Source organism: Falco rusticolus, chromosome 1 (assembly GCF_015220075.1).
Source record: "Falco rusticolus isolate bFalRus1 chromosome 1, bFalRus1.pri, whole genome shotgun sequence".
Lineage (NCBI taxonomy): Eukaryota > Metazoa > Chordata > Aves > Falconiformes > Falconidae > Falco > Falco rusticolus.
In genome coordinates, this window is record NC_051187.1 from 50460543 (window position 1) to 50482303 (window position 21761).

General features: G+C 38.1%; 1 protein-coding gene across 4 annotated transcripts in view; it reads right to left on the minus strand.

Annotated features, from left to right (window-relative positions):
- Positions 1-21761, minus strand: part of FAM160A1 (family with sequence similarity 160 member A1) — an 89145-nt gene that overhangs the window by 24720 nt on the left and 42664 nt on the right. For all 4 annotated transcript variants that reach the window (XM_037378701.1, XM_037378714.1, XM_037378725.1 and 1 more), the window contains 4 exons: positions 12643-12875; positions 10632-11258; positions 5809-5967; positions 3579-3665 (listed from right to left, as the gene is read on the minus strand). In XM_037378701.1, the coding sequence (XP_037234598.1) occupies positions 3579-3665; positions 5809-5967; positions 10632-11258; positions 12643-12744 (975 nt within the window). In that variant the 5' untranslated portion in view covers positions 12745-12875. The remainder of the gene's footprint in view (positions 1-3578; positions 3666-5808; positions 5968-10631; positions 11259-12642; positions 12876-21761) is intronic.

Below are 21761 nucleotides of genomic sequence, written 5' to 3' on the forward strand. Positions count from 1 at the left end.
TATACTGGTGGAAGTCCAGCAGGCCCACAAAGATGTTTATGGGACAGAAGCATTTATCGTATGAGGAGAGGCTGAGAGAGCTGGGACTGTTCAACCTGGAGAAGAGAAGGCTCAGGCAGCATCTTATCCATGTGTGCTAACAGCTGCTGGAAAGAAGCAAAGATGAAGCCGAACTCTTCCCAGTGGTGCCCAGTGAGAGGACAAGACGCAATGGGCCACAGACTGAAACCCAGGAAATTCCAACTGAATGTCAGGGGGGAAAAAAGAAAAAGAAAAAAAAAAGGAAAGTAAAGACCACACATTTTTCTACTGTACAGGTGGTCAAACACTGGAACAGTGTTGCCCAGAGAGGGTATGCTGTTTCCAGCATTGGAGATATTCAACATCCAAGTGGACATGTCCCTGAGCAACGGGCTCTACCTGACCCTGCTCTGAGCAGGGGGGTTCAACAGGATGATCTCCACAGATGCCTTCCTGCCTCATCCATTCTGTGATTCTGTGAAGAGACAGGAGAAAGGAAGAGACTGGCCAGCATCTATCATCTACAGTATAGGCTTAATTTTAATCCAAAAGTTAGTGACCCTCCTCATACCAGACATTTTGCTCACGTCTGAATACATCAGTGGCAAAGGTAAACTGATGTTGTTATTAGCTTTTAATCCCTCATGCAGTAAACAAGAATATTAGCTACACATTTTATCTAACAGTGCTTGTACAGCTGTTTGGCTTATTTTATTCTATATACTTTAATCAACTAATTTTGATTTGGTGATCACATTAACATGATTTGTTTATGTTGCTTCTGTTGTTTTAAAGTAAAATGAAGTTCTATCACATTGAGAACAGAAAAGATTCAAGAATTCTTTCCTAGATGTCTGCATTCTTGACTGGAGTTGTCTTTGCAAAAACAGTAAGTGCAAGTCTGTGTCTTGCTGCAAAGCAATTTTTTCTTGAAAACATTATTTCTTGAAGAAAAACTAAAATATAGTACAGAGAGAACAGGTCTGAAGTAGTATGCCTACCCAATAATCAGTCATTCAAAAGCAGAGCCAGAAGCTCATCTCCCTTCCTATGTTTACATTAAGGTAGAACTATGGGTGCTAGATTAGGTGTAGGATATTAAGGCTTGAATGCCACATGAGGTCTGGACTCCCTGGACTCCCTTCCTTCCTTCTTTCCATTTCTATCACCAAGAGTTATCAGAAGCGGCTGTTCCATACCAGTTAAATTCTAGAAATAAGACTTGTAGGAACCCCTTAGGAAAATGTACCGGTAATTATCATCTTTTCTTGCCACTCCTCCCTTTAACATTCCACAGATGTGTCTTCCTCATCAGGTATTTATACCATGCTCCATTACTCATTGTATTTGAGCTCATAAGCCAGAACAACCCAAACTGAATGACTGGATAAAAACTAAAATTTTCAGCCACAAGTAGACTTCAGGATACCAAACCAACTTCGCTGAGTTAAAAGAAAAAAAGAAACAACCCAAGATCCATTTACTAGTGTTTCAGTGAAAGAACTTCTGTTTTAAAAACCATCATGGTGCATGTAGCCTATCACTCCTTTTGGCCCTTCACAATTCTTTCTTAACTTAAAGGTTAATTACAACATTGAAGTCTCCAAATGGGTGATACAGTTTTCAAAGCCTACTCCTCAACTTGGCATGACTATTTTCTATGGCAACCAAAAATTATTGTAATGTATGAAAGGGCTGTTACAGCACAATTATCTGTCTTAGTGCATAGACATATGTCCCAAAAGCAAAGATGTAACATAATTATTTGCAGTTAAATGAATGTGGGGCACAGCACAGAAAGACTAAAGAGGTCAAATGTGCCTCTGCTTACTTGTTTCCTTTTGCTGTGGAGTTTTGGTCTTACATACACAAGAGTCTTGTATCAGGTCCACTAGATGGTGCAATCCATCTTCTCCGTTAAATTCTTTTGGCGTTTATACACATAAGTAGTTAATTTTTGAAGATGAAAAAGTCAAACTTAATACTAATCAAGGAAAGGTTTATTACTGGAAGAACAAGGCACCAAACAGAATGTCAGGGTTCAGGAAAGATCTAGGCTTGAAACTCACATATGTTAGCAGCCAACACCTCCATTTTCAAGGGAAATACGATTCCACCCAATTTCAGACTATATAACTGCGCTCCAACAACATTTTCATCACATGAAAAGGAAAGTAATCAGAACACCATGCTTTAAATTATTTAAGTACTATCAACAGGGAAATAATCAACCCACTAGGGGGTCAACAGATTTATTGACCAGTAAAGATTGGCATTCAGCAGCATGTCAGTACTCAAAACAACCTAAAATTTGTCTTACATGCTTCAGAGGTAAAACCAATACCATAAGACTAGAATATGATCTCTCCCTTATTATCCATAATCTTAACCTAAAGCTGGTTATCTTTTCACTTCTGATCCTAATTCCCAGTCTTGGTAAGGGATTAAGTCAAGATACAGAAATAGAAAAAATTATTGCCAGGTAAGGAGGTGAACTATCTCAGTGACAGACAACAGCCTTGATCTGGATTGCAGCCAATTTTATTTCAGCCCTTGCCAAGTTCTCAAATGCTTGAGGTCTGCTGAATCATTGAAGAAGATTCTATACCACTTATTACTTTCTTGGTAAGTGGCTATTTACCATGAAGAATTGTGTGCAGTGCCAAGACAAGTCCTACACTAGAAAGCAGGTTACACCGTTTCAGAAAATGGAACAGGTGCAATGCTTTCTGCTTGGCAGGCTTAGTAAAAATTGGTAGACCTTCAAAAGGTAATTTATTAGTCCTCTCCTGGCAGTTTTTGGTGGATCTTTACTTTCAGCAATTTCTACTTTTTCTCCTCAAATAATGTGTTCTTTTTACAGGGCAATGAAGACTGTTAATCAACATATTCTGCAGCAGTTGGAAATGCAGTTTCCTGCAGCCTAACAAAAACAAAAAAATTAAATAATTTACCAACATCAGTGACCCATTTTGCAAAGGATAACCCTTAAAATTCAAAGAAAAATGGATTATTTTTTTCTTCAAAGCAATACAAATTGCACCCTAAACACCACAAAATTGACACCAAACTCCATTTTTTCTCCACTTTATGAAAACACCTCTGTCAACTGTGATAAGGAATTACAAAACAATACCAACTTTGCTAAAATTAGCATAATATTTCTTGACCGAACATTTTCATTGTGGGTCTTTTCCTTCTGGAAAATATTCCTTTGGGGAAAAAAATCCTCATGGAAACATGTCTGCCATGATGAAATGTTGTCTAAAAGGTCACTGCTTTTTTGATGGTATGTCAGTCTCGTCCAACAGCAACATTTCGGTTCTTCGTTTCACTTAAGAATTTTAAACATTTTCAGAAACACCTACATCTTTCTTAATAATCTGTATAGCGCAAATAGAAAGTATGGAATGAAAAGCTGGAAAGTTAGCCTAGAAACTTACTCAATTACATCGAAGTGTCTACTGACAGTACATTTAATAGTATCTTCACACAGAGATCATCCATAATGCTTTTGCCCATTATTATTCCATGTCATGCTTGCATACACTACTGACCTTATGGAGCGCAGGAGCCATTACTGGCACCAGAAATCCATTGTAAATGTAATTCACAAGCTGGTTACGTATTGAGGGATGTGCCACCTATGAGGGTGAGGAAAGAAAGACACAGAACAGTTCCAGTAAGATTTAAAGGAAGACAGGGTACAGACTGCTATTAGCCACTACCAAAACCCTTTCCCATTTAACAAGACATGTTCGTTTGTCCTCCTCACCAGCAATTGCTATGTTTCAGGTTCTTAAAGATTCTTCCTTCTTCAAAGAAATACACAAGCTATGTTTAATTGCAGTAAGCCTGCCAAATTTAGAGAACAGGGCTTTTCAATCTCCCTGCATGCTGACAAAGATGAATGGATGGAGAGAAAAGTGTGTATACCCATGCATCAAAGGAAGATTTGAGATTCTAAATTTAGCTCCTGCAACCTTGTCAGGGGCACTTGAAGGTGGATTTGCCATTAACTTGTCCTCCTACAAGAAGAAAAAGCAGAACAGCTGCATTCCTATGGTTCAAGACTACACAAACCAAGCACGTTCTAGCTATGGGATAAGAACATACCAGTCATATGCCCTTCTCCCAACCACTGTAAAATTAACAGAAATGAAATATTCATTCAATACATTGGTTAAGAGCTTTAAAAAGTGAACCGCTATTAGAAGCCAAAAATTTTATGATGAAGCATTCATTTTGTTTTCGCAAAGAATATATACTATCAATTCATGCATTTAAAAGAAATTACATAAAAGCAAAAAAAAAAAATCCATTCAGAAGCATTCTAAGTTAATATATTCTGTTTAAAGTTCACATAGAGACTGGAATGTCACAGCCTACATGCGGCCACAAATACATTCTCCCATTTGCAATTCTTCCTAGACTTCTTTTAATTTGTAACCCTTACTTCAGAAAGGGGAAGAAAAAGCATTGCCCTTCCTATGCTGTGATCCAGGGAAAAAGTAGTAAATGGCAAGAGATTTTGGCTACACTGTCCCTTTTTAACTTCTAGACAAAGTTTTTGGGTCAGCACAGAACAAGCTACACCACGAAGACAGTTCCACGCACAGAGGAAAAAATCCTGCAGTAATTGAACTTTCAATTCAGCTGAAGAAAGAAAGACTATAAAGACACAATCAAGCAGCAGGTCAGGAACTGCTCTTTCTGCATGTCACCTGAAGATCCCTAAGTATTTTGAGTTTATTTGAAAAGTGGTTTTAAGTAATATGTTCATCTTCAATTTGTCTGTGGTAACCTTTATATCATTTTTTCAAAGTATCAAATATGACCTCCTGCAAATCAGGATTTGTAGAAAAATTCTTAGACACCAAAATGAATATTGGCCACCTTTAAAGATGCATGTTAAACATCTTGTATATCACATTTAAAGGATGACATCTACTATTATTTTCGCTTGTTCAATGCTTTAATAGTCAAACAGTTGCTTTACTGTATTTTGCACACATCTCATTAAAAAATTTCTTTTATTTAACACTAAATGTGATTAAATTTTTGATCCTATTCAGCATATTTCTTCAAGTAACACATACATCCAGAGTTTCTGTAGAACTTACATCATGTTTTAATAGAATACTGGACCAGGGTTCTAAAAACAATGTAAAAAGACAGAAATCTCATTTTACGTTTAGATCAAAGGGAAAAAATAGTAAGGGATCAAAGCCAGGAAAAAAAAATGTAATCAAGAAATAATCACTAAGAATAGAGAGCGGATTACGAACAGGCCAATCTAAAATGAATTTACATTTCTAGGAAGATACCTAAATTCTGCTTGGAAAGCTTTCTTTATGCAGTACTTGCCAACAGGCAAAACAGACTGTTTTCTTTTTGTACACTATTATGAGAGCTTAGGCAAACACAGATTGTTTTTCAGTGCTTAAATATATAAAGACTGTATTTTCCCACATGTGAAGGAAACATGGTTTAAAAAAACCAGAACATCCTTCCAATTACATAATGAAATATCATGCTACCACACAAATCTACTGTTTTCATTTGAAACATTTGTCACCTAAAAACCAATAATATATTAATTCATCCTCATAACCTTATAACCAAGACAAACAGCACAAAGCATTCATTTCATAAGCAACTTATTTCAGTGTAACTTAAGAAGCCTATGCCATTAATAAAAGTAAATAAACGCTGAAGTTTACAAACTTCGGCAGAATGTATAAAAAACTCCTACTTCCAACTGACACACTGACTCTGCTCCATTACCTGTATCACAGCATTGCAAAATTCAAGGGAATTCATGAACTGTACAAGGGCTGGTGACAACAGCCAGTCATCTTTCAGCAGACAGTGCCACTCTTCTCCTTTTTCCTCCAGCTTTGTAGGCAAAGATGAATAGAGGCCACTTAATCCTGTTGCTAGCACCTGTATTTCAAAACGAAAGGAGAAATAAGTTAACTTTCCAACTGGCCATCTGCTTGAATGACAATGCCACAAACTGTTTCCCTTACTAGTTTTAGTAAGGTAAGAGCGTTGAGATTAATTTCCTTTCCTTTTGAAAGAGTCCTGTAGCAGAAAGACATGAATATTTTAAAGAGCCTTCCATTTAATACCCTTCTTTCAAGAGCTGGTATTTAGGAGAAAGTGATGGAGAAAATCAGGTTGTCTTATATTTTTTTAATCCAAAGTTATTATTTCTCTTTTAATACTTGTAAAAGCATTTTACACTTTCCTTCAGTCCCTTCCAGAAGAAGCCATCACTGTCATTTACCTACAGTTTGCCTTTCTTTTCTTGGCAATTTGAATGTTACTGCTTACAGATGCCTCTAAGAAGTGATTTCACTCTGAAATATGAAACATTAGAAATGGAGGGTTAAAGCGCCCCAATCAACAAAAATGAAGTTCAGCCCCACAGAGACCACAGAACTATGCTGACTTTCATTCCTAGGCACTTGAACTCAACTGAATCCACTTTAAAAAAATAATTTAAAAACAACTCTCACCATTTGTGATTTCTCATTTTCCTTTCTTATTTATTTGGAAGGGGGAACGGAAGAAACAAAAGAACCTGAAATAGTTACTCTATAGACACTGTTTCCAGTGATGTTAAGGCTTACAGATTTATGTAGAACATTCCACTGAAGCACAAGATTGGATTTTTAGTTACAATTTTAAAAGCATACTTCTAAAAAGTTTTTTTAAATTTTACTGCATATATCCAGAGTATTTAGTAGCTTCAGACCAAGATTTTAATAATTAAAGTTATTTGAGGCTGGAAAATGTCTAAATATTATTTACAACTCTTACCTGCGTGACATGATTTTGTACAACCTCAGGATAATTTTTAATATGATCATCATTTTAATGGGAACACTAAGACTCAGTCTGATGGAAATCTTTAATTTTCATTCATTAGACTCCTGTAAGAACTCTTCCTCTTTCTACAAAGGGCTACTTGGCATCGACAGTGCTAGACAGTCAAAGCTCAGATGAAACACAACTGTTTAATCTATTAGAAAACAAACAGTTCACAATGTGCAGGTCAAAGACTGCAGGTTCACAGAAGCAGATTCAGGTTTTGATCATACACAATACCAATTACAATTGCTAACCCAGCCAAGCCAGACAAAGGCTGTCTTTTTGAACGCTTTCCATTCCTAAATCACAATTCTGAAGATGGAGTTATTCTGGTATACATAATTAAGCCAAATATTAAGTGGGGGGGAGGAGGGGAATATGTAGAAAATTCACTGCTTTAGCATGCTGTGATACTTTTTCATACACGTATATACATAGATATATAAAGACAGATGCTACAGATATGTTAAAAATCTAAGAAGCTAAAGCTTTATTTGTACAATCACATTTTTCTATAACCTGAATCTTTTTTGTTTTTTCTCTCTCTCAGCATAGAAGAGCTCAAAGCAAAAACTTAGGAAAGTCTTAGTAGGCCTATAGAACTACGTATACGTAACCCTCACGCACTTAGATTCACAAACCCGGGCTTCAGATGCTTCTAGGAAGAAAAACTCTGAAGAGAGAACTTGAATTTCTTTTCTGTTGCAACCTGTTAATTAATGCACACTTGATTTTTCATTGTCTGCTTAGGATTTAATTGCTATTCATAAACACACACTAAACCTCTCAGTAAGCAATCTGATTTTCAGAGCTGTGTACTGTCCATTTTTCTCCTTCATACAGAAGTTTAGTCCTTAAGCACAAGAAACTGACCTTGAACAAAACTTACTACTCTCCCCTGAAAGGAGCAATGAACTCAGTCAATGCCTTGAAGTAAAGAACTCTTTAGTTTGTCTGAAATACTGAAGTAAGAAGCGACAGATGTAGCTGCTAAATTCTGTAGTCTAAAAAGCTCTTATTTTTGCTATTAAGTACAACACGTGACTCTCCAAAATAATGTTTCTAAAGCTCTGAGACAGAGAGTAGCCACTGAAAGCAATTTCATCTCTTTACATAAAAAACATTTGAAAATTTTCATAGGCATATATGATATAAACAGGATTGCTATTTGAAACTACTAACAGAACTCTTCCCATTCCATAAGCAGGCATATAAAACAATGCACTACATTATGAAGTTTTAATCAGTAAAATTATGAACATAAATTAAAAAAAAAAGGAAAGGGAAGGAAATGAATGAGTTCATGTCCTGGAAGGGCAACATTGGTTTTATTTTTTGTTTTACCCAGAGCAGTGTCCTTTTAAACTTCTCCCAAGATTTGTCATGTCAACCCTAAATGCTCATCTACTTTTACAAGCATCTCCAGCGGTTTTTTTCCCACCACTGAGTCATAAGTCTCTTTGCAAACCAGTCTCCTTGATTTATTTACTTTCTCTTGACTCACAGAAGACACTGACTATGATTTGTAATCCCAGACACATTATATGATTAAAATGTGTTGTAAATATATAATCAATTACTATATGGCCAATTCCTTCCCTTTAATAATTTCCTTTCCTCCCGTATCCATAGTCTTTCTACCTCTTTGCAGCCTCAACTTTTCAAGGACATTGCAGAGTCATAATAATAAAGCAGAGTCCTGCTTTAATACTTGATTTCCTAAGCGGTGAGGCATTTACAAATACAAAGTTTTATGGAGAGACTTTGAGATGATATCCTGCTGAAAATTGTTTAGAAATACTGTTTCTTCTTATAATGCTGAACAGACAATATCTTCAATCAGATTCAGAAAACTTTCAGGTCAAAACATGATAAAAATTGTATGGCAGAAAAACCTCTGTAAAATCAGAAAACTTTGTCGAAGAGTTTGTCTACGCGTTCTGTGTTAAAAATAGTCACATATCTTACTGCAGCCTGTCCCCTTCCTTCTTAATAGTTTATTTGCCTACAGTTTTGAATGTTACGGACAATCTAGTTTTAAAAAGCTGCTAATCAAAGTTAGCACAAAAGCTAATAGCAAGAAAGCATTCAGGATCACTTTGGCACATATCTAACATTGAAATTGGTATATAAGGCAGCAGAGATTTATGGCCAGACCCCATCCCAGGGGATGTCTGTACTATTTAATAAGGCATGGTAAAGAAACCCCTAGATACTACCAAGCAACTCAGCCCCAGAACCAGAGATAGCATCACCACGTGGCCATCCAAACGCCATTCCTATTAGCACAGGACTGCACTAGCTGTTTTGCAGAGTAGCTGAGGCCACATCTGCAGTGATTTGAGGGATATACAAAAATAACACTGACACCTACAGAGTCTTCCACTAGAACAAAACCTGCTTCTTCAACTCATGACACTCAGATTCAAAAAAAAGATGTGCTAGTATGCTAATTCTATGGTATTGCATTAAAGTTTTATTATAGATTTAGGCCAGTCTCATTACTGCTCAGAAAGTCTGATTTGAGCACACTTTGACAAGAAGCCTTCCTAATTAGAATGATTGTCAATCATGGCTCCCTGCTGTTCGAAGGTTAATATGGCTGGCTTTTATCTTCAGTGTAAAAAGTCTGCTTTTTTTTTTTTTTAATTAATTGGAAGATGTAATTATGGAAGTTATAGCACAGATCCAATAATAGTATCTGTCTCAGGGACAGTTTGAGAATCAAGTTCATAGTCTTTAGCACCATCTATTAAACAAGGTCAACTAGAGTCTCTCAGCACAAGAAATTCAATGCAATATTTACAACTGACAAAGGAAACCAATTAGAAGTTTTGTTTTGGAACTTGTAGGCCTCCTCCCGCCTGCAAAACTGGCTCTGCCCTGCTGCTCAAAGGACGTAGCAACCTCAGAGTAAATGGAAACCTATGGCTGGAATAGCTGTCATGCACTAATGCTTAAGACAGGGATTCTTGTGTATTCTGCTCTAAAGCTCTTTGCTTTAGTTAGCTATGTAAGGCTCCCCTCAATTGAATTTTTTTGGGGCATTGATTAAACTAAAATGCAAGCCACACAGAAGATAAAAGAATCAGTCCAAAAACTGGCACACAAGAGCACCTTCTCTACAGAACAATGTTTGGTTTTGAACCCATCTGTTGCAGATCGCAAACTGATTTTTGCAACATTGCCTGAGACAGCCATGGAAATGTCCAACTCTATGACAAAGAGCAAGTCTCCCTTTCACCTTGCAAAAATACTACACTTTATAACACTCACACTATTTTCACACTTATTTTTTTAACTGTTGAACTGATGTTATAATGTGGCAAGCGCCGCCTGTTTAAGCTAGCACTGCCACCAGAAACAACAGCCTCAGAACACCCTGTTCCCACTTCTCACTCCCTTCACCCCCAGAACCTCACAGGGGCCCCACAGTGAGACAGAACAGGTTTCCTTCCCACCAAGTTCTGCTGTAACTTTCATCAGTTTCCCAATTCAATTCACTGTGTGACTGCAAAAACACTTGTGCTGGCCCAAAGACACCGGTGTGGGAGCAAGGAGTAAGACTCTGGCAGTAGGACCAGCTTAAACAGTGTTACAATTCGTGAAACAGCTGTTAGCAGAAACAAATGCGTTACAACACACCTTTATCAACAATGACAGAAAAGGATGAGAAGAATACAGGGGAGATGGTTTACCATTGAAGATCAAGCAAAACAAGAACAACTTACTGGGCAAAAATAGGTGTTTTCTGCTATGTGGTTTGCAACAACGTTGTTTTCTGCAGACAGAGACATTATGAAAAGCAGTGCATCACGGGCCTGTTGGCCTACTGTTCCTTCCCGATGGATGAAGGGAATCAACAGAGAAAATATGAGGAAATTGGCAGCTCCTTGGTCCTCGCTGGTGTGGAAAAACAGTTCTAAAATGGAGGGATCTTTGGCTATTATTGAGCAGAGCTGGTTCAAGAGGACAACCAGTTCTGTTTCTACTGTTGGAGTGGCTGTTCCTGAGCAGGAACTTAGTAACATCATCAAAGGCTTCAAGATGGGCTTGTGATGCAGCAAAGGCTGATGAGATTGGGTTACTAGCATTTCATACATTTTCAGTTGCTCGATTTTTGTCTCATCAGTGAACTCGCGCCGTAAGCTCCAAAGAAAAAGCTTCTCCATGATGTTTTCTGAGACCACAAACTCCAGAATAGGCCCCATTGAGGCATCCTTTGCTTGCTCCTCAATTAATAAGAAAAGCATGTGCTCCACATAATTCTGAACAGTGCTGGCCTCATCAGGTGAAATTGCCCCATACTTTGCCTGAGTGTTTTTCAAAGGATCATGCTTCTCTAAGATTTTCAGAACCTAAAGAGAAACAAATGCAGATCATATCTTTGAATGCATTTTTTTAAAAATATGCACTTAACCCATAAAGAAAAAAAAGCCAAAACATCAAAATTCTTAGCACAAGAAGCACAAACTCTTTTTACGCTTTTTGGTTTTGTCTGTCAAACTTTCTAAGTTTAAAAGTTTCACATTTGGAACGTACGAGGCCAAAACACAATTATTTTGTTAATCTTTTTTTTTTCTAATAATTGCCTAAATTTGCCATTTCTGTTGCTGAAAACTTGGGATTCTCTGAAATATGGATAAACTAGGCTCCCTTAGCCTTCAGAAAGTCAGTTTCACTGGTGTTTGAAATAAAGTTGCTTTGTCACAGAGGACTGAAATCAAAAGGCCTGCTCTTCAGCTAGAGTAACCGTGCTCAGGCGTATCAATATCATGAGGTGACTTGCAGTAGTCAGAGTAGCAGAAGCCCACAGAGCTGATCTTTCCTTGCTGCATCTTACACGATACCAAAAGGCCACTGATGCTCATGTAATCTTGCAAAATTCAGTATAGATTTAGGATTGAGTAACAATTGTCATCCCAGCACTTACACCCCTGGATTAAATTCTGTTCAGCACACAATCAGTGAAGCTCATTGTCTGTGAAACAACGACCATCTTTAGCCTTTTTGTGGAGCAAAACTGCCACAAAAACACAAGGGAAGAGCAGCTCCCCTAACACGACAGCATCACTAGAGTTAAGTGAGAAAAGGTGACTCTTGAGCAATGGTTCCTCTGACTCTGGAAACATCTCAGGAACACCACCATTCATCTGTCTTGCTTCTCAGGATAGCCAAAAAACAGCAAAAGCAGCAGCACAGAGTTATTCATATTCTGCATCAAATATCCTATGTTATAGTGCTCAGAGCAAAACATCTTTGCCTAAAAGCAATTATAATCCTGATGGCATGCAAACAGTTTTTAGAATATGCTGAAGTGCATAATTTATGTCTATCCATAATAAACAACACTGCATACAGGTTTGCACCACGTGTCTAATATGCTTTACAAAAGATAGGCAAGCCTTACCCAGCGTAAGGAAAGGAAGCACAGAGGTTTGCAACAGGGTACAAGTCACCATGAATCACTAGGAAAGCCAGTAAGAAGATCTAGGCCTTCTGTGAGACATTACTATGTCCTATCACTTCCCATTTAGATGCAAATCTGGAGTTCAAAGTGTGATTAGTAAAACCTAACCGTACCTTGAAATGTTAATAACCTTTGTGTTTTAAATTGTCATCTACTACATTCTGCATGAAGGACATTTGTTCCTGAGGATGCAGGATTATCCCAAAAGAAAGAATGAAGCAAATTCTTATTAATGCAGCCTACTTCAAATCAATAAAACTAATTAACATTACCTGTGCCCAGTGCGTTCTAAACACTATCATGCATGTTTCTGGGTCAACACCCTGCAGGCTTGGAGCCTGCTGGTTTTTGCTGATACTGGTTCCAGAGGACATTATAAATTATCCAAAGGTCAAGCCAACTAAGCCATGATGAATTTCTTTTCTAAATCTTCTAGTTAGCTACAGATGTTCAAGCATCATGATGACATTGATACTGTGTTTTGAGCTTTGGTATCCAGAGAAATCTGTTCAAAGAAAAACAAAACACAAATATACCTATGCACATTAAAATACAGGGTGTAAGAAAAAGAACATACTTAAAGACAATACTAAAATCATTTTTCTTTTAATTCAGTTTGAGGATAGAATATTTGAAAGCATGTTATATGGGACCAGCTTCTGAAACTTTTCCTCATGATAATAGTTTCTAATGCTCAAACTTCTGAGATCAGTGGCTGAATTAAGGTGTTACTAAACCAAACAAGCATAACAGAAGCTCATGCAGTAAACATTTTATGCATAAGTCACTATATTTTTAGTTTTTCATTGCGATATTTTAGCCATCTGATCATGTCTCTCTCCAGAGTTGCTTAGTAAATAATGTTGTATAAACTACACACGTAAAAGTAGTGCAGGTTATTTCTGTTTTTTTTTTTTTTAAAACAGTGTTTCCATGAATAATTACAAATACTTCAAAAGTTTTCTGTCAGAAAGCATATAATAAACAGTTGGAAACACCTATAGAACACCATATGCAAGTATGGGGATGCATCTGTACCAATACCAAAGTAATCAAAACCAAACAACATAAAAGATAAAACCTTCATGTATGCTAAGTCAAATGCATTGAGATGTCATATTAAAGGACTATGAGAATAAGACTAAACATTGAAACATTCTTTTCATGCAGTATTTAATATCCTAGACACCTGAGTATTAAAGTAGTTGCACACCTGCAGGGGAAAGATAAAATGAAACAAAGACAGGTATTTTCCAGATATTTGAGAGGCTTAAGAGAACATATTATTCCCTCAAGCAACAATATTTAAATCACACAGGTGTCCCCCCACCTTTTTTTTCCCCCCTCCATAAGCTTTATATTTTTAGTCCCCTTTTTGCAAGTGAACTAGGCTTTTAATTCAATTCTGGTTTGGGCCATAGCAAAAAAAAAAAAACAAAAAACCCACACACAAAAAAACACAAACCCCAAACCAAACAAAAAAGCCAACAAAAACCCCAATGTACCAACAAAAAAAACACATACACCCCAAAATTCCTCCAAAATCCCCACCTGAATCAAACCTCCACAACACCAACACACAAAGAGTTTAGGAAGCCAACAAATGCACTACAAGTTCCTACAGTTTGCGTAAATCACAGCAGATTTTTATTTTCATTAGAGACTGCATTTTGAAGTCCTCTCCTTTTCTCTAGTCTTCATTAGGATCCCAGGGCCCCTGGACATTCATTGGCTTAGTGAAATACATGAGGAAAATTTTGTACTATCAGTTGCCACAGCTCATATAGCAATTCTCTGCCAGTATAGCAGGTATTTCTCTGCATATATCTTAAAAGGCAAAAGTCTTTTCTGGGCAGTGGACATCTCTGCTCCCTGCATTTGTGCTCTGCTTACATTCTTGAAACTGTTAGCACAAGAAAACTTACAGCCTGTCTCAAAACCAGCCAAAAATATACAGGGTACAACTAGATTTCTGAAGCAAGCAAAAAGCAAAAGGTGGTTATGCAATCCCCTGTATCTATATATGTATATTCACATGTTCAGGTTTCAACAAGATTCAACTGCATGATCAGAGCCTTCCCCCTCCATCCTAACCCTTGCTTCTTACAGCACACAAGATGCATTTCCTATGCTTTCCTGTGTTTTCTAAACACTCTCAAGCAATACAATTAACACAATCCAGTTCACCCTTTTTGCAGATAAAACAATCCATGTGTGGAGAAGTCGGCATAAATTCCAGACGGTTTATCTGTTTGGGTAACACTACTTCCAGAATGAAGCTGGCGCTCCATACAAGCTACTCACCAGGTAATAAACCTCCTAGAATCAGATGCACTGGAGAACACTGTGCAAAACCGGTGAGAATTAGCTCATGAGAGCCAGCTAACACTGGGAACAGAAGTAATCCCTTATAAAATGTCAAAGTCTCTCTACTCCTTGTCCCACTACTCCACTCACACTTCTCACCTGTCTATCTCTTCTGTGCTTACACTGACCTTACACCTTGAAGCACTCTTTCCCAACAGTTTGGTTCATGTGCTCACTTACTTGAAGGCACTTACCAGTATATTGCTACTTCTTAAACCTGTAAGTCCTGTAAAAATGAATAGCACTACCTCTACATTATGGATGTTCCTGCACAGAAACATACAAACAAACCCACACCACACACACACACACCACCCCCAAAATTAAAATACAAAACAATCATAGATCAAAGTGGCAAGTGGATCTGAGAACCCAGCTTCAGAGGCCTAGGATCTGGGTTTTTTTATTTTTACTGACTTAAGCAGGTACCACTATATGTTCAATGCACAGCTTCTGATGAGTTTTGCTTGCAGCTCTGAAAGCTCAACATTTCTACCAAAAAAAAAAAATCAAAACAAGATGCATGTTCAGAGACCACTTAGAAAAAGCCTTCTCTAAGTAGTTTGCCTAATACCATACCTAATAATCCAAAGGCCTATTTAATTGACCTATTCTTCAAATCACCTGTTCACTTCCTATCAGTTCCCTCTCTGTCAGCCCTCTCCTTCAAACAAAAGTCTTCTCATTTCTTTAAAAGTTCAGCAGCCTCCTCCAGGCAAAAGTGCCCTTCACAGCACAGCCCTGATTCACCCTTTGAGCAGATCTGTCCTGTGCATGAAGTGAAGCAAGCAGCTTTGGAAAAACCTAATGTGATTGTGTAATTAAAGATGGTATCATAAGGTGCAGCAAAAGAACTTAATTAACAAAGCAGAGGCAAGCTCAATTCTGGAATTTACAAGTTGCTTGACTTTACAACTTAGAGGTTGTTTCAATGTAGACTTTGCATGCTATTTATGAGTTTAAATAAAAGAAATTGATATCTAACGCAGTAAGATATCACATGACAAATTCTTGCAGTACAGCCGTATGATACAAAAAGTTGAATCGGAAACTTAAGATCAGCATCCACTATTTAAGTTAGTAAACAACAATAAAGGAAATTATGGCATCCTTCAAGAATGCTGTTAAATATCAAGGATGAGTGATGTAAGACTCTTGAGATGCATGCAGAGCTCTAGGATGTACCATACAAAGGCAATCCAAAACTACATAACCCATCACCTTCTCTTCTCCTCTACTCTGTTTTAATTCTCTGTCCTCCCTATCCTTTGCAATTTTCTCTTTTTTCTTCACCCATCTTTCCTACCACAGCCTCAGATTCTACTCCATAAACCTCAATACAGTACCTAATCTCTCCCCATCAGACAGATCCTCCTTTAAATAAGTATTTCTATCTTGCAGCACTCCAAAAATACTTTTTTTGGGTAGAGGTTCCATACTGGTGCTTTAGTCATTTACAGATTCCTGAAATATTGCCCTACTTCTCTGCAGCTATAAGATGACCTACAGTGAACAGAAATGGAACATCTCTCAACACACATTCAATATACAGCAAGGTGCCCCAAGAGATCCAGTGACGGAGCCACTACTATGTCTGTGTGCCCAGTAGGAAGGCTCACTTTCCACAGAAGTGCTACTTAGTTATTGACATTTGTGTAAGAATTTATAACCACCACTATGTTACTGAACACTCAAGTCCTGCCTCCGCTAACAGCTTACTGCCTAAGCAGGTGACTGCTACAGTCTGCACTTGCAGCGTGGACATCTTTTGCTACACAAGGATATCCTAAATCTAGCCACCATATAAAAAGAACTGATACAGTCCCTGTGAAAGAAGTCTTCAAGACAAGCAGACAAGCAGGTGTCCCTTCATCTCCTGCATGAAGTCTCCTAAGGTCCTATTTAGCCAAGGTATTTACGAGACTTTTGCTATTTCCAAGTCCCAATTTGGGCACATTCAAATTATAATGCTGGGAGTTCTCAGATACACAGGTCATTAACAACTGCAAGCATTTTGATCCAAGTTGGATCTTTTTCAGAGTTAGAAGACACAAGATCAGAACAGCAAGGGCTTTCAGTATGGCTAACCCCAGAAATGGCTATGCTATCAACCACAGAAAACTTTTAGGAAGCTTCCTTTGAGATGATGTTGCATGCATCCTGCCTGGTCCATTTACTATATTTGTTATTACAGGAACAAATACTACCCCATTGCTTGATACAGATCTTTGGGAGTATGTGATTGACAAACTGTAAAATAGAAAGCTCATCTCCAGCACTTATATACTCTAAAACCTGCACCTAGCAGTACAGTGCACATACATACATACAATCACAAGATTAAAGCCACTTACATCTTTAATAACAAAGAATCACAGAAAAGATCATTTGTCCCTTGTGACAAACAACATCATCTCAGTAAAATTCAGTCTAAGAATTCATTCTGAATGTTCACTCCTATTGCACAAAGTCATCACAAACAGACTTTACAAAGCATCAAATGAAGAACAAAAATACCAAGTTTAGATTATTAGCTTGCAGCTTGCCTGCAGCAAGCATTAAGCTGATAACAGTTAAGTTCACTTTCATCTAGCCCAGCTATCGGATCAGAAATCTAAGAGTATTGAGAGAACACAGATGTTATCCACACAGCAGCCAATACTATGGGGTTTTAATCATCTCTAATTTAAATGTAACAAGACAGCAACAAGCAGACCGCAATATGCAATAATATTTCTAAGATCAAATCAATTTTCTTAAGAAAGCAAATATTTCCAGTTTGGAATGCACCTTGAGATGCTTGGATTTCCTTAGTAATACAAAACACTAATAGCTTGTGTAGGCTTCAAAGTCTTTAAACTCTGTAACAGTGTTGCAAGAAGCATACAAAGCTTTTGACAATTTAAGTGGTCACAGAGTAGATCCTAAAAAGACCGTACCTGTTTTAGAAAGGGAAGTAATTGAATTGGATGATATACTATCTTTTAAGATACCTATCAATCTGAAGTTAGCATGCTGTATTTATAGCAGTAGTAGAAAGAATATATTCATTATATTTGTGGTAAGCAGATTTTGTTATTAGATTAGTAGGTTTTCTTGATTATTTTGCAAGACCAAATGTGCCACAGAAACTGCAACATCATATTATTCCGTGTGAAGTAAAACTAATGCCAATTGAGCAGGACAAATAACTTGACCACACTGAGTCCAAAAGTGAGAAAATAAATTAATTTATAGAACACCAATTGATGCAGGAAGGGGTAGAAGTGAACTTGGTGGCCACAAAGAACAAAACTAACTGTTTACTTTAATCAGTTTATGGTTAAAATTTTACAATAACTTGGCCTTTCCTCTCTGCTAAATCCTGATCAAGGTATTACTCCACCGTTTGATAGTCCTGACAAGCGCTAATACACCTCTCCTGCACTCCATTCAAAATTCTACCTCCAAAACCCACTGCTCAGTTTAATACCTTGACCCTGTAACACAATAACAGAACCTTCTTAGGTAAATCTTTCCACGATTCAAACTTATCTAATCTATCAGCCTTTTAACCCTGTTACAAGGCCAAGTCTACCTACACTTCATAGGCAATTTCAACTGCCTATACTAACAACACTTTTGTCTCTAACCCCTCTTCTACTACATGGAGGTACCTGCCCCTACCACCAAGGGTTTATATATTTAAGAATCCCCATGTGGAACAAGAAGCACCAGCATACATATCACACACACAAGGAATGGAGATTCAAAGAGCCAAGTCACTATCCCCCCTAAGATCTTCCTATATTCTCTGTATAACCACACAACAGCTTTTGAAACTCGGCAACTAATTTGCACCTACATAAACTTTGTTGATCTCATATTAAATTGCTTTCAATGTAGGCTTGGTTAGTTGGTTGGAGGTTTTTTCTCTGCAAATCTGGTCCATGTTGCATATACAAACGTGTTAATAAGCACTTGTCTCTCCGTAGGCAGCAGCAGAGACAGTTACACAGTCATATGCATAGGTCTGTAACAGATCTGTGCAGTCTCTGGTAAATGAAGAGGATGGGAGGAAAAGAGCAGAAAACTTCAGCGCAACACGGCCTATTTTCACTTCAAAAACATGCAGCAGTCCACAACTGTGCTGGGTAGCTGTAGATTAATCATAAGATTGAGACCCAGTCAATTGCACTCATGGAGGATATCTGCTTTCAGTTTTTCTTCTGAAGTCTGTAAATCATCAACCCTTTTTACACAGCTGATTACAGGGCTGAACTCCCCAGTGCACAGAAGTACTTATTTTACTGCAAAGTACACTGGAAGAACAACATAGAGGAGAATCCCTTGTGAAGTCCACTCCCACTGGAGTGTCTCTCTTCGAAAGTTTCACTTTTGAATTAAAAAAAAATAGCACAGAAGTCTGCAGAACCGGGGCTTCCCAGGCAATGCACAACATACAGACAAAAGATACACTGCCTAACGCAGTAAGGGTAGACACAAAATACACTGCAAGGTTCTGCAGTTTGAGTATCAAGGTTGTCTTCTGTTGAAATACTAAGATGCTGTGCTCTCCAGCAGTTCTTGATCACAAGTGTACCTCTGTTGTAAGGTACTGTCTGCTTTTTCTCTACTGGCCAAAGCTTTCCACCCTGTCAGTCCAGGCACAGAAGAGAAAACTGAGAGACTGATAAGAAGGTTCAATGGCAGTGAAAGAAACTCCATATATCAAAAAATTTTCATTGATCAGTGTAGCATAAAGAGCCTTGAAATTAGATAACTGCAAAGAAGCAGAGGGCAATTATATGGTCTTTTGCATAGCTATGTAATCACATCTCTGCAGTGTCTGATAAGTGGGTGAGAGAGGGCAGGAGAAAAATGAGTGGCAAATTTTAGCATGCCTCAAAACTTAGTTCCAGCTTAAAAGGGACCTTGTTGAGCGTTTGTTTATTTTTGGTTGAAAAGAAAGCCTTCTGCATAAATTTGTCAGCTTTTCTTTAGGGACTATGATCGGGGAGAGGGTTTAAATTTTATTAACAGCAGCGATTTCAAAGGAAGACATGAGTCTTTTCAAAGCAAAGGATTCATCTCACTTGTGTTAAGTTTTGCTACAAAAGCAAAGCACATGAAGAACAGCCACATCCCCACCCTTAATGATCCTATACATTCACCACCAGAACGCAGAAGGATTACAGCTTGCTCTCTGGAGAGCAGTAGGTCTGTGGTAGGCAACTGAGAAAACATCAGCTGTTAAAAGCCACTGCATCAGAGGATCCTCTTTTTGTTTAGGTACTACTCACTGTCAGAAGCAAGAAAGCTGCAGTGTATTACTAGAGGAACAGTTTAAACTGCATGAACAATTACCCTCCTCCTTTGTTTGTTCTTTTATGTTTCAATGCTGCAGTCCACCAGTTGCCCTGTCCTTTGTCTACCTTGAGCAAACCTTTCACATTTAGTCATCTTTCTTCAAGCTATCTTTTCTACCCAGGATCTGCAAAGACACTATGCCTCCCGTGAGTAGGTGGGAGAAGATATGTTTCACACTGATAAAGCTATCTGCCTAAAAGCCTAGCAGAGAACGAGTCCCCACAAATTGTAAAGCAATATAGTTAAAGTACCAATCTGTTCTCATCAAGCACAATTTAATCCAACTTGCTAACATGAAAGTAAGAACGTCTTGTGACTTCTCCCTACAGAGACTGCCTAACAAGATCTATCTCATGAGAGAAACTACACACAGTAAGTTTTATAACAAGACAAAAATCCTACTGGCCTATCTATGGCCTGCTGCAGTTAAAAAACACCATTCACCTTGTCCCAAATCTCCAGGGAGCTACACTACTCACATGCTCACTGCATGAGCTCAGACAGCTAACTGGGGTACCACTACCTTCTTCATGTGATCTATGTAATCCTATGGTATTACACATTATGGGATCCAGGCCACCACATTAAATAAATGCATGGTTCTTCAGACACGCGGATGGGCAGTTTCCCTCCAGTAAGTGCAGCAACAATGACAGGCAAGAGGCCCGCCTGACAGCTCCAGGTCAGCAGCACTGCAAAGGCATAAGTGCGCATGCTTCAAGGGCAAGCAATGGGATCAACTCGCACTAGCAGCCTATGCACATGCATACAGGCTAAGCCAAATCTCAAGCCTTCAGACACTTCTGCTGCATGGGTCAGCCAAAAAGAAAGAACAGAAAGGCCAGTTAGGCAGTATGGTCCAAAATGCATTGATGCGTTAGGCTAAAATTATACACAGTGGGTCTAGAAGAAAGGTATACAGCTAACCAGCATAGACAATTAATCAAAGGACATATTACCAAACCTAGAGAAGTGGCAGCGATTGCTCAAGAAAACAGTAATTAAACAAAGCAGAATACTTGACAGAGACCTTGACCTCCTCAAGGAGGGCCCCATTTACCTGATACACCACGGGCATGTTCACCTACCACATGCATTTGGACACAGGCAATGTCACTGGAGCACAAGAGCATGCAGCCACTGAAGTGACTCTCGCAAAGACCCAGGAAGAATGAACTACATGTTCATATCCCTAGGTCATAAATCTGAAGCTAGGGAGGGAAAAAATAAGGTTGCAATTCTAGTGGTATGACTTATTCCTTTTAGAGAAAGATAAGGAATATAATAAACCTGTTTCTCTGCTGTATTTGATCTCACTTTTGGCCTACTACAGAAATGTAATAATTCAGTAACAATTAGTGGTTCAACACACAGATTAAGTTGTTTAAAAACTTAAGGACACAATAGCAGCTAAAAGTTCTTCAAATCCAAGATAGGTACCTCTCTATTCTTAGTAGCACTCTGGCACAGTATGACTGAGGTATCTTCTCTGCTACTACCAGACAACTGCTGCAAAAAGGATATTAACACCTCAAACTAAACTGAAAAAAAATATCAAAAAAGCAGCTCAGAAAAGTTCATTTATATCTATATATTGAAGAAGGCAGATGTCATTGAACTGAAATAAATTAAAAGGCTTTAACTTTGCTGCTTCGTCCCAAATCACCACCAAAAT